The sequence below is a fragment of the Myxine glutinosa genome, chromosome 13, assembly GCF_964187855.1.
Source record: "Myxine glutinosa chromosome 13, kmMyxGlut1.1, whole genome shotgun sequence".
NCBI classification, from domain to species: domain Eukaryota; kingdom Metazoa; phylum Chordata; class Myxini; order Myxiniformes; family Myxinidae; genus Myxine; species Myxine glutinosa.
Genome location: NC_136273.1, coordinates 29297643 through 29310205, shown reverse-complemented (window position 1 = coordinate 29310205; position 12563 = coordinate 29297643). Strand labels below are relative to the sequence as shown.

General features: G+C 41.6%; 1 protein-coding gene across 3 annotated transcripts in view; it reads left to right on the top strand.

Moving 5' to 3' along the window:
* Positions 1-12563, top strand: part of LOC137438762 (carnitine O-palmitoyltransferase 1, liver isoform) — a 53816-nt gene that overhangs the window by 9692 nt on the left and 31561 nt on the right. For all 3 annotated transcript variants that reach the window (XR_013621172.1, XR_013621173.1, XM_068134090.2), the window contains exons 3-7: positions 2313-2452; positions 2772-2943; positions 3152-3253; positions 4349-4486; positions 4751-4828. Coding sequence is in view for 1 of the 3 variants with exons in the window: in XM_068134090.2 (XP_067990191.1) it covers positions 2313-2452; positions 2772-2943; positions 3152-3253; positions 4349-4486; positions 4751-4828 (630 nt within the window). In the remaining 2 variants the exon portion in view is untranslated. The remainder of the gene's footprint in view (positions 1-2312; positions 2453-2771; positions 2944-3151; positions 3254-4348; positions 4487-4750; positions 4829-12563) is intronic.

Here is a 12563-nt window from a genome sequence, read left to right as displayed (position 1 = left end):
CCTCGGAGTTAAAGCTCGGTTGGCCATCCGTCACCCAGGGGTCTTAACCCTGGGGACACGACAGTATACATACAGTGCCTTCAGAAAGTATTCACACCCTTTGACTTTTTCACATTTTGTTGTGTTACAGCCTGAATTTAAAATGGATTAAATCGAGATTTTTTGGCACTGATCTACACATAATACCCAATAATATCAAAGGGGATATATGTATATATATATATATATATATATATATATATATATATATATATATTTTTTTTTTTTTTTTTTTTTTTTTTTTTGAGAAAACAATTTTGGACCTTGTATAGAAAGGTGTGTTTCTTTCTAACTCATGTCCAATCAATTGAATTGGCCACAGGTGGTCTCCATTCAAGTTGTGGAGACCTCAAGGATGATCAAAGGAAAATGGATGCACCTGAGCTCAATTTGGAGTGTCATAGCAAAGGTGTTCAATACTTATTGACTCGAGACATTTCAGCTTTTCATTTTTAATTGACTTGTAAAAATTTCTGAAATTTCTCTGAAAAATACAGAAAAAGCAGGGCTGGGCCAGTCTCCACCAAATTTTGCATATGTGTTGGCAATCCTCTTGGTAAGCCGTGACGTAACGTGCGCGTTTGGACCCGGAAACAGAATTATGATGCGGCGCGTTACGTCACGGCTTACCAAGAGGATAACAACAAGACAGGAAGTCTAACAGCGGCGAAGCCGGGCTTGTAAAATATTATAAACCATAAACATATTATTAGCTTTTTAAATAGTTGCTAATGCCGTTTATAACATTAAACAAAGAAATTTGGAGGAATCCCGACATCTGTGAGGTAAGTTTTACTTACAGCACTGAGCGAAGATCTACTGTGATCAATATACCCCACAAGAGTTGGGTAATAACATGATCCTTCTGCCGGGCCTATAAGTACTGTGTCGTTGGAAGACCAGTAACGCCGATGCGTTCGATATTTGATAATCATTTTAACAATGGGTTTGTTTGTTTTTCACACTGAATGAAAAACGTAAAGGTGGAGCATATTGATTGTGATATCCTCTTGGTAAGCCGTGACGTAACGCGCCGCGTCATAATTCTGTTTTTGGGTCCAAACGCGTGCGTTACGTCACACTTACCAAGAGGATACCAAGGGTTAGGGCATGGGCACAATACCACCTCCTGCGGAGGGGGGGAGGAGGAGTGAGATACAACTTACAAATTTTCGCCTGTACACATGTCACAGTACAAGTAGTTTACTGACCCCTGCTGCAGACATTATTTATTAGCATTATTAGCCATGCCACAAAATATATTTGTCCCACTATCTATCCGCCCTCCCTCCCACACACAGGCTGCTCCCTAAGGGAGTGGGGGTTTCTAGTTACTGAAAACATTCAATGGAATATGGAATAACAGCAAAAAAAAGGGTTTCATTACCTCCACCACCAAAGGTGGATGGAGGTTATGTTTTCACCCCTGTCTGTTTGTCTGTCCGTTTGATTGTTTGCTTGTTTGTGAACAAAATATCTCAAAGTTGTGGACGGATTCGGACGAAATTTGGCATAGATGTAGTGTATGTCACAAGGATGAAATGATTAGATTTTGGTGAAGATCCAGATTCGGATCCGGCTACTATAATTTTTTAAGTGATTCTTCACCATTGGGAGATAGGACTAAAAACGATACATAGCTGGATATCTCAAAAAGTTGTTGACAGATTTGGATGAAACTTGGTGGACCGGTTGGGTGTCTGACAAGGACAAACAGATTAGAGTTTGGTGAAGATCTGAATATGGATTCGGATATGAGATTTATTTAATTTTTTTAATGATTCTTCACCATTGGGATATAGGGCCAAAAATGATACATAGCAGGATATCTCAAAAGTTATGGATGGATTTGGTCAAAACTTGGTGGACAGGTTGTGTGTGTGACAAGGAAGAATCAATTCGATTTTGGTGAAGATCTGAATATGGATTCGGATATGAGAATTGTTTTTTTTAAAGTTATTCTTCACCATTGAGTGATATGGCCAACCAGGCGGAGGTATGCTCTCTACTGAGTGTCGTTCTAGTTCTTATTGTTGTGGTTTATTCCAATGTCACTTGTTTACATAAAACATTTGTATTAAAGGTCACGGATAACAATTTTTTGTCCTGGAAAACTCCTGGAAAACTCCTGGAATACTCCTGGAACACTCCTGCAAATTTTGTCTTCTATGGCTATGCGAACCCTATGTGTATCTGTCTACATCTGGCCTCTCTGTCCATCTTGTCTCATTGTTCTCCTCTCTCTGTGTTGATCCTGTTTTCCCTTTACCTAGAATGGTCTTAAGCGAGGACTTTATCCAATGCACCCTTCCAGCTGGCTGGTTGTCACCATTGGGACTCTGGGATCCTTGCATCTTCGACTGGATCCTTCGCTGGGGTTCATTCCTCGAATCAGTCAAGCGCTGCCTGTGGGGTAATCTCTCAAGATGTTTCAGCTGTTAACTGCCTGAAGCAGGCTCCTCTGGAAATATGAAACAGTGGAGAGTGTGAAATGGGAGGTAGTTAGTTACAAAAAGGTGATAAGAGTCTGCATGTGTCTTCATGAGATCCAGATTTTTTTTTTAATTGTATACTTAGTCTAGGCTCGTATAAGTTGATTAATTTTCATCACAGGATAAAATCCACTGTTCATCATTTTCCAGGAGTTTAACATGGACTATTTGTTGCAACTTTAGTGCCTTGTTTTCCTCTCTCATATCTTCTCTCTTGCTCGTTTCTTGTTCTGCCTGCAGATCTCTGCTTTCTCGCAGCCAACGGGATGTGGCAGGTGGGCTTCTCTTTGCCACAGGAATCTGGGGAGCAATGGTGTTAGCTATGCGCTACACCCTGCGTGGTTTGCTTTCTTACCATGGATGGATTTTTACACCTCATGGAACCTCGCCATTTAGCACACGCATGTGGATGGTACTTGGGGATGGGGGGAGGGTAGAGGGGGAGGGCTGTGGAGGAAACATTCTTCAGCTAAGGAGATTCTGGAAGCCTTGTAACGGTGCAAGTTTTGGTCTCCTAGCTTCCAGGAAAATCTGGATACTAGAGACCTATCAGAACATGTTAGTGGATATGGAAAACAAAGGCTCACGGGATGAGGAAAGTGTGTATGTGTTGCATTCAGATGATGGTCCGTTTATTTTCTGGCCGGAATCCAAAGCTTTACAGCTTTCAGCCATCTCTGCCCCGGCTCCCTCCACCGGCTCTCCATGATACTTTAACCAGGGTAATGCTTGCTTACGTTCTTTCTCACTTCATTCCAATTGGTAGTGTCCTCATAATTAAGTTGCCTAATTATCTCCATGCTTTTTTGATAAAAACGGGGGGATGTTGTAATCGGTTGTGTCTGTCTGTCCATCTGTCACGTTATGTCCTAAACGGTTGGGCAGAATTTTACCAAACTTAGTAGTTATAATCACCACATGGCAAGAAGGTGCAAGAACAGTCATTTTTGGCCCCACCCCCTGGGCACTTGGTGGTGCAGTGCCAGCAGGGGATGGGAGTGGGGCCGCATCTTGAAGCATGCTGTGCTTCAGCTGATGATGTGAAAGCTTCAGCAGCTGTTACATCTGACCTGAATTTTGGTTAAAGATACCAGGCTATCTTTGGATTAAAAAAAGGAAGCCATTTTAGGCCATACCCTGGTCAAATTAATTGCTTGGGTTTATGTTTAAATATCGCAGCACTACCTGTAGTAGGTGGGAGGGAAATGCTCATATGTGGAATAGTATAGACATGTTTGTCCAAATGATCTGTCTATACATGTGCCCTAATTACCTTGTACCATTGTGATGTCTTGGACATTTTTTTCATACTTTCTTTCAACCCTTACATTTTCTCTACTTTTCCTCTGCATTGTATAATGTTCATTGTTACTTATTTGCTGACTTGCTTCTTATTTATGTTCATATCTTCATTTTATCTTCTTTTATTTTTATTTTTCTCACCTGTTCCTCTCCTCTTTTTTCATAAATATTTTGCTTTTTCCTCTCCTTATTTCCCATACTGCCTTGTCCTCCTCCACTTTCTTCCTTTCTTTCTATATCGTACACCTTTTTTTGGTATTGAGCATTATGGGTAGGTCATAGGTTTTATTACTCTCTTTGGCTATTATGTATTGTAACATCCTTATTCTTCCATGATAATTGGATGTGGAAAATAATACAGGTTCCATTTTTGGTTGAAAGGTATAGGACTCTCTTACTTGATCCCATTCTGCACCTGACAGTGAAATCTTCACAAGGATAGGCAATGCTTTCTTGATGGTGGTTCAAGGCTGAAACCTGAGTAGATTTCAATGCCTTGCTCTTTGTCTCTGTAGTATCTTGAGTCAGTGAATTCTCTGTTGGAGCCGGAGTTGCTGGAGCAAACAGAACGCTTGGCACGAGACTTTGAAAAGGGGGAAGGCCGAAGACTTCAGCGTTACGTACAGCTCAAAGCCTGGTGGGCTCCCAATTACGTATGTACCTCCACAGTATCATTCCATTTTAGTTGATTCTAATGTTTCCTCACGTTATGTTCAATATCTTTTCATCTCGCCTTCCTAGTCATGTCTCTTCCTCATTCCACCAACAGTGGTCTTTTACTTCCCCCTTTTTTTCTCCTCCCCAATTTTCCTTCATCCTCCTGTTCTCTAATATTTTAAGTAAATTTCTTGCACTCCTTGTTACTCTTCTTGAACTTTCCCCAGATGTATTTCTTCCATCCTTGTCTCCCTTTACAGGTCAGTGATTGGTGGGAGGAGTATGTTTACCTGCGGGGTCGAAGTCCTATCATGGTGAACAGCAATTACTATGCAATGGTAAATAGTTGTTTTGGATTAGGCGAAGGGAACACAAGGTTTCTTTGTTATCTGTTGAAATAATTAACAAATTAAGAATCACCTTTCAGAGGCTGTTCTGTCTCGCTCTTCCCTCCAGGGTTTTGAGCAGGTAGTGCTTCGCTATCTCGTATTATCCCATTATCCCATTACACCTTCCTAACCCAACTCTCTTATACTCTCCGCCATAAAAAAAAAGCCGAACACGTGATTGTTGTTGATGCGATTTATTTACGTGACCTCATGGGACACAGATGAATGCTGAATTATTACATGTCCATTTCAATGGCCTGGTGTTGGCTTAGCAGTTAGGGTGCCGGCTTGGGATCCAAGGATCCTGGGTTCGAATCCCGGTTGATCGCTGAATTAACGCCAGGGAGGTTGACTCAGCCTGTCATCCTTTCGAGGTCGGCAAATTGAGTACCAGCTTGCTGGTAATTCCCTGTGTGTCGCAAGAGGCGACTAACAGGGTTGGCGGCAGGAAGGGCATTGATTGCCATAAAACATTGCTTCAAAAAGGGGGCCACAGTGCCCGAAAAAGGCCAACCCCTGCTCTGCAGGGAAAAATGGCCTCAAAAGGTGGTTCTTTTTCATTTCATTGTGACAGAATCACATAATGCTAAGTTGTGATGAATGTTTTCACAATAGGGATCCTGCGTGGAAGTAACAACCTCAATACCAGGTATGTCCACCTCTGACAGCAAACACTGCATTGAGGTGCAGGTAGTATGTTTGCAGTTCTCTGGGCAGTTTGAAACTGATGATGAATCATGCGAATGTATCGGTCCTGAGCGAATTGTTGTACTAGTCAGGCAGATAGGTGTATCCATCATAAGAATTGTGGGTTTAGACGTACAAGCATGAAATTTGGCACAGTCATAGATAATAACCTAATGAATAATTCCAGATATGGACCCACCGCGAAAACGTCCTATGGTAGCCATGGCGGCCATTTTACAAAATGGCCGTTTTGACCGCGATTATTTTTTACCGGACGACACAAATGCTTCTTTATGTTCTAATGAAATGACTCTAGATACACATATATGCCATAATTGTATTCTCCAAATGACCACAATTTGCATTTGTGTTGCCAGCAATGTCAATTAACCCACCAAGCACTGTAACGGTAACTTATATTACTAGATAGTTCCAGTTTGATCTTGTTTATACGTCACAATTTTCTCCACCACACTGGCACAAAGCGGTACATTTCAAACTAGCTTGTTTGCACTTGCATCGTCCCTTGCAACCCTTTTTGCATTTACAACAAATCAGCTCCCTTGATGAAATGCTGGCTTCAGGAAGCATGGACCACAGGGGTTTCCAGTTGTGGGGATCGATCCACACGTTTGTCCTTGGCTTGAGATTTCAGGCTGTTGTCACGGTACTGGTCCCAGACTATATCCACACGACAGGCTCTTTGCAAGTGACCTTGTATGTGTGGCAAGAATACTTTCAGCGCATAATCATCAAAGGTTTTGGCAGCAACTGGTTTCAGAACGTTCACCAACACTGCCCCGTCAAGGATAGTGACGTCAGTATCTGGTTTTGGAGCATCACCTCTGACCTCTGCGCAACTCTCTAGACACACCAATAGATCTGATTTGGTTCCCAGTCGTAACTTCCCAAGCTGAGATAAAGACGGGGGACATGCTTGGTTTTCATGGCGGAAAAATTCTGCAAGATCACCATCTCGTGTTTGAGACGCAATGTAGAGTCTTGAGAATAAAGAGCAGTCACTCTTTAGCGAAGTTACTTGCAAACTTGTCTTGGATTTCTCTCTTGGAGACGATCGACTAAACAATGGGAGTTTATTCTTCTTTATTGGCTCAGTAAGAGGTACGGTTCGCTCCAGTAGACGGTCTGCTACGAAGGTCTTGTACTGTTGCTTACCTATCTCCTCAGCCTGTTGAACAGTAGAAACAACAGTTGGGTCAGCAATGTCTCTTGTGTCCAGCCGCAGCAAGTCTGTACTCTCTTCTAGGAAGGGGTTTCCCATTTCCTCTATTACTTCAACCAGACGTTTGACATGTTGAGTAAAGATTACCTGTGAACTATATGTTTGCTCATGGTGGCGTGTGTCGTGATTAATCCTTATTTTCCTTCCCTCCATGGATGCTTCAAACTCGGTAGTCATTCTATCCAGTTCCGGCCCAGCCACCATCCATCTTCTAAGAGCATTTGGATTTTGAGTGAGTCCAACAGCACCACCGTCACTCTTCACAGCAGCATTATTTTGCTCATGAGCCTGGTCAATGGCCGCCATTTGTAAAATGGCCGCCACGGCTACCATAGGACGTTTTCGCGGTGGGTCCATATCTGGAATTATTCATTAGACTATTATCTATGACTGTGCCAAATTTCATGCTTGTACGTATAAACCCACAATTGTTACACCTATCTGCCTGACTATACTGGGACGTTCACTTCTTAGCACATCACTTTTTAATGTTTTTTATGTCGGAGGCTCCAGGCACAGACTTTATAGTCCTCATCGAGGCCAGGCCTTAAATAAAAGATAAGAAAAGTGTATGAAGAAAAGTTTATGGTGTTTGTTTGTGAGAAAGAGAGATTGAAGCTAGGCCAGTAGCTCTAGTTTGAGTGAAACAGAAAGTAAGACCAGCAATCTTGACACGGAGAGTGTAAGAGTGTAAGATGGTTCTAGGCACCACTTTAATGCTCCTAAGTCAGAACGGTAGTACTACCCTGAGCGGTTGCTATCTACAACCTTGTTGATCCAGTGGCTCGATGATGCATTTTGAGGTCATAAATAGTTCCTTTCCTCATGTTAGTCTTGCAACATGGCTATAGGAAGACCCTGCTTGAAGTTGTCCAATGATTTTATTCCTCTCATTTTCTGACAGATGTGGCATTGTAATGGATTGTTAAACAATGTGATCAGTGTGTTTTTATCAATTTTTTTCCCCCGATTAATTTTTTTCCACATGCTGGTATCTCGGAAAGTCTTTCGCATTTGCTCACAATGCCTTGTGTCACCTCTAAAAACCTAAGGATGCATGAGTTGCATGTGCTGAACGATTATTGCACAAGGCAATTACGTTCCGTGGAAGCTTGCAATCAGCTATTCTGCACGTCCCTCGTGCCAAAAATGCACTTGGAATGAACGCTGGAACAGTCCTTCAACAATTACATTATCAATTCTACATGTTCAGTTTTTATGGCAGAAAGTATACTTGCTGATTTCAGTCTATCCTCCATCTATCTTATCTATCTGTCCAGGGGTGTAGTGCTGCCGGAGTGGTGCTCCAGCACCTCAATCAATCCGAGGCAGAGCATAGTTCCGCAATAGTTAAATAATAAATAAAACGCCCACTTTCACGATCGATTGAGTTTTTGAGCTTTCATGGTCAAATTATCGTGGTCAAAGATTGTATATGGCAATACGTTGGACACTTTGTCTAGGGAGTGACCTTATAACAATACAGGTTATACACGCACCACAAACCAGTATGAATTGCCGAATACAGCATGGTTCAGAAGTGAGACAAACTTTCCAACCATTTTATATCCAGATTTAGTCAATTATCTTATGTTTGTTTATTTGCAGTTTACACCCTTGAAGACGTGAAGGCATTGAAAGGTTAGAATGTCTACAACTAGTTATCCAGCCCCAAAGCTTTATCTTCTTTCATCAATTCCAAGAAAGACACCAACTAATGTGAAAGACTACTAAAGAATAAATACCGTGAGACGAGACGTCAAGTTTAACGCCCATCCGAGGGATGGCACACACATTGATGAGTCAACTTGCCTCTGTGACACACAGGGATGACAGTTTATAGCTGGGTCTGGATTGGAACCCAGGCTAGACAGTTTAGAGGTGAGTAAGCATATCTCCCGGCCATCCTGTGAGCCCTTAACACGTAGTACTAAATAGAAACAACTGGTATGAACTAAAACGGGTGTGAGGTCCATTGAGGAGTGTTTATTTTACCAAAACCTTAAGCGACAAATGCCAATCACATAATCGATGGTCTGCTCTGCTCTTTTTATTACTTACTCATGATCTGGTATTGTATGTATTGGGGTGAGTCAGTGTGGTGGTTCGTTCTTGTTTTTGTGTTTCTGTGGCACAACCATGGCTGATTCAATGTCCAGGTTGGACGTGGTGATGTGTGGGTTGCGTGGTTGGTGTTGTTTCGGTTAGGTGTTGTACGTGTGTAGGTGTGGTGTTGGGGATCGAGTGTTGTTTTTTGCTCACCTTGTCCAGTTGCTTGCACCATCCATTTTTTTTCCAAGGTGTGTGGATGTGTCCACAGTCTCCCCAAATAAACCACCCTCTTGGCTCTTTATGTGCCATTTCAAAACTAAAGGACAGGATATCAACTATGATAAATTAGGAGTTGTTTGCCATTCATCATGCAGAGACTGCAGCCAATTATACATTGGTGAACTTGGAAGGAATTCAAAACAAAGGCTAGATGAACAAGATAAACATGTTAGGCTTGGAAAGGTGACGCAGTCAGCCATAGCACGTCAAATTTGACTTGAATGGGACCCATGTCCAAGACACGACGTCCAACAAACAACACATATAGATTCTGCAGGCATGGCATGTCGAGAGCCGAGAGTGTGGTCTAACTGGTGAGACCGTGGACATACTCACACAATACACACCTTGATATGTAGGGCAAATAGCTAGACAAGGTGAGCAAAGAAAACCAACAACCCTTAATCCCCAACACTGCGCCCACATATGCACAACACCCAAAGGAAACCCCACCAACGGAAAGTAATGAAATGTGCAGAGCAGACCATCGATGATGCGATTGCCAGTTGTTGCTGGTTCGGAAAAATAAAAACACTCCTCAATTGACTCCGCACTGGCACATGACCGGAAATGGTCTCCTCAGGAATAAAAAGTCGGCAAATGCTGAGACTCGGAGTCTATTGGCCTGAGGAAGCTCGCTGGGAAGCGGGGGAAACGTCACCTGGAACCGGGTCTGCTCTTGCGTATTACTTAAATTAGCAGAGTAGATCTAGTTAACTTTTTATGGCGTAGCCCATACGGCAAAGCCGTCTAGAACAGTGTTTGTCCGTCCGTATGTATGTATGTATGTATGTATGTATGTGTGTATGTATGTCCCCTCAAACGTATACCAATCAGAGCTGAGGATCTGGTCACATGACAGGGTGATGTGATTACGTCTGATGTCATTACGGCGGTGCGGCGGCTGACTCCACACCACCACCATTTTAATTCCAATGTCGTTCAGGCAAAACATATCGTCAAACCTGTCATATATCACAATTGCCATGCTCTACCTTTACGTTTTTCATTCAGTGTGAAACAGAAACAAACCGATTGTTAAAATGACCATCAAATATCGAAAGCATAGACGTTTCGGATCTTCCAACAATACGGTACGTATAGGCCTTAGGCGTTATGCCTCACCTTCGGACTGCTTCAGACAAATTAAGCCCAGGTTTCTTAATACAGTAGTGTATCGTTTCAGTAGTATCGTTTTCGTCATGATAATAATAATGTAGTAAATATAACCATAAAACTTTAATCCCAATGTTGTGAATGGAAGGTTAATGGATTGAAGCGGTGTATGGTTCATGATCAATGATGATCGGTGTTCGGCACAAATATTAATAACCGCAGAAGTAAGGAATTAGCCTCGGTTTTTTGATAGTGATATCATTTTCGGAATAATAATAACGTAACGTTAATATTATAGTAAAGCTAATCGTAACACGAATACCTTCCTCGTGACTGCAAACGTACTGGAAGTTAAAATATATCAGCTTCCACATATTAAAGCAGCGGCAGTTTTATGTCCGTTACGTCATTACGTCTATGATGTCATTACGACGGCTGACTCCAACGACCGACATCTTAATTTACCAGTACACTCGCTCACTACGGGAGTGGCAGGAAGGGTCATTCCTCTTTGGGTATATAGATTACAGTCGATCTATGGTCGGGTCTCAAGAACATTGGGTTTGTTAATTTACAATGTTTCTAGTGGCGAGATCGCCAAGTGGTTTAAACATTCGAGCAAGCACTCCATTAAAAACCCTTAAGGAACGGCTGGCTTGGCAAGCACTAGCTGGCTGCTTGGTAAATGAGCACACCTCTCCAACCCTTGTGGGGTACATAGATTAAAGTAGATCTTCGCTCAGTTCTGCAAGTAAAACTTACCTCACAGATGTCGGGATTCCTTCAAATTTCTTTGTTTAATGTTATAATCAACATTAGCGACTGTTTGAAAAGCTAATCATGTGTGTTTGTGGTTTATAATATTTTACAAGCCCGGCTACGCCGCTGTTAGACTTTTGGTCTTCTTTGTTTTTGATGTGCCTTTTTTTCTTTTTAAATTATATATATATATATTTAAATATAAATATATATATATATATATATTTATTTATTTTTTCATGCTGGTGTCTAGTCTCATGGAAGAGTAGAATTATGGGGCCAATGAGGCAAAAGGAAATCAGTGAGACAGCAACAAATGGATGCTCCACAGCCCAAGGAGAGAAATTGTAAGAGACAGGTGAGAATAGGGTCTCGGTTGATGTAATAAAGCTCAATAGTGGAAATGGGAAGACAATGAGGTGGTTGAGGGTAAAACACTTGAAATCCTGTTGCGAACATTGGATTCAGGAAGACACTTTTTGACAAGTTGGACTTTCTGCCATCCCTGGTAGTTATTTCAGATGTTTCACTCAATATTGTTATAAAATGACATTCTAAAACCATTGAATATATTTAAATGTTATAAAAATTTGTTATAAAATGACATTTGATTGAATATTGTGTACGTGTACTCAGTGTTCCAGAAACCTGTTTTGACGCCCCACGATATCTGTTTAACCTTTCACAGTGCCATGCAACCATGATGATTACACCTATTATCATATAAAAAAAATCGGTACAACCACTCTTCAATGTTCTTCCATGGAATGCAAGGCTCACTAAACTGTAACCATTCTTGATTACATTTCATTGATTTCCTGAACTCTCTTGTCACATCATGGAGTTTTGGGGGCAACCAAAGGGCAACCGCCACCTTTTCCTTATAACAATCAATCTCAGGGTTCTCTTCTCAGTTTAGGTGATTATGGATGGTTGTATCCATCGTCTTAAGCGGATGGTCGATGGATGGTCGATTATGGATTATGGATTATGGATGGTCGTCTAAGCGGATGGTCGTAGTTAGGTGTTGCCTATAATTTTCCACTTTGATGATACTCCCAGCAGTTTATTTGGGAATTTTGATATTGTTCTCAATTAAGTTGCCATCAGAGCTCCATTACATCCTTTCTCTGAAACACAATGCTCTGAAATTCGGCAATGGGACTTCCCTAACCCTTTCAGCTGCGTATTGCAATGATATTCACAGTTGCACAAATCAGACACAAGTGTGGAGAATTCTCAAGATTTGGAAGGGGGTGCTCCATAATTTTGGTAGTTCAGTACATCTCCCATTGAATAGTGACGTGATCAAGCCTCTGGGAGCCATTCATAATGTCAGAAATATTGAGGTATTTATATATTTATTTTAAAACGAAGTCACATTCTCACATCCATTTTGGGTGTTTCCTTACTTCATATTCTTTGATGAACGACCTCATCTTCTGACTGACCTTACCAAGTTTTAATAGGTTGGAACGTTATTGAAATGATACTTTGCATGTAACTAATGACTGGGCTCTGCTCGTGTGCATCTGCACAGGCCTGTAA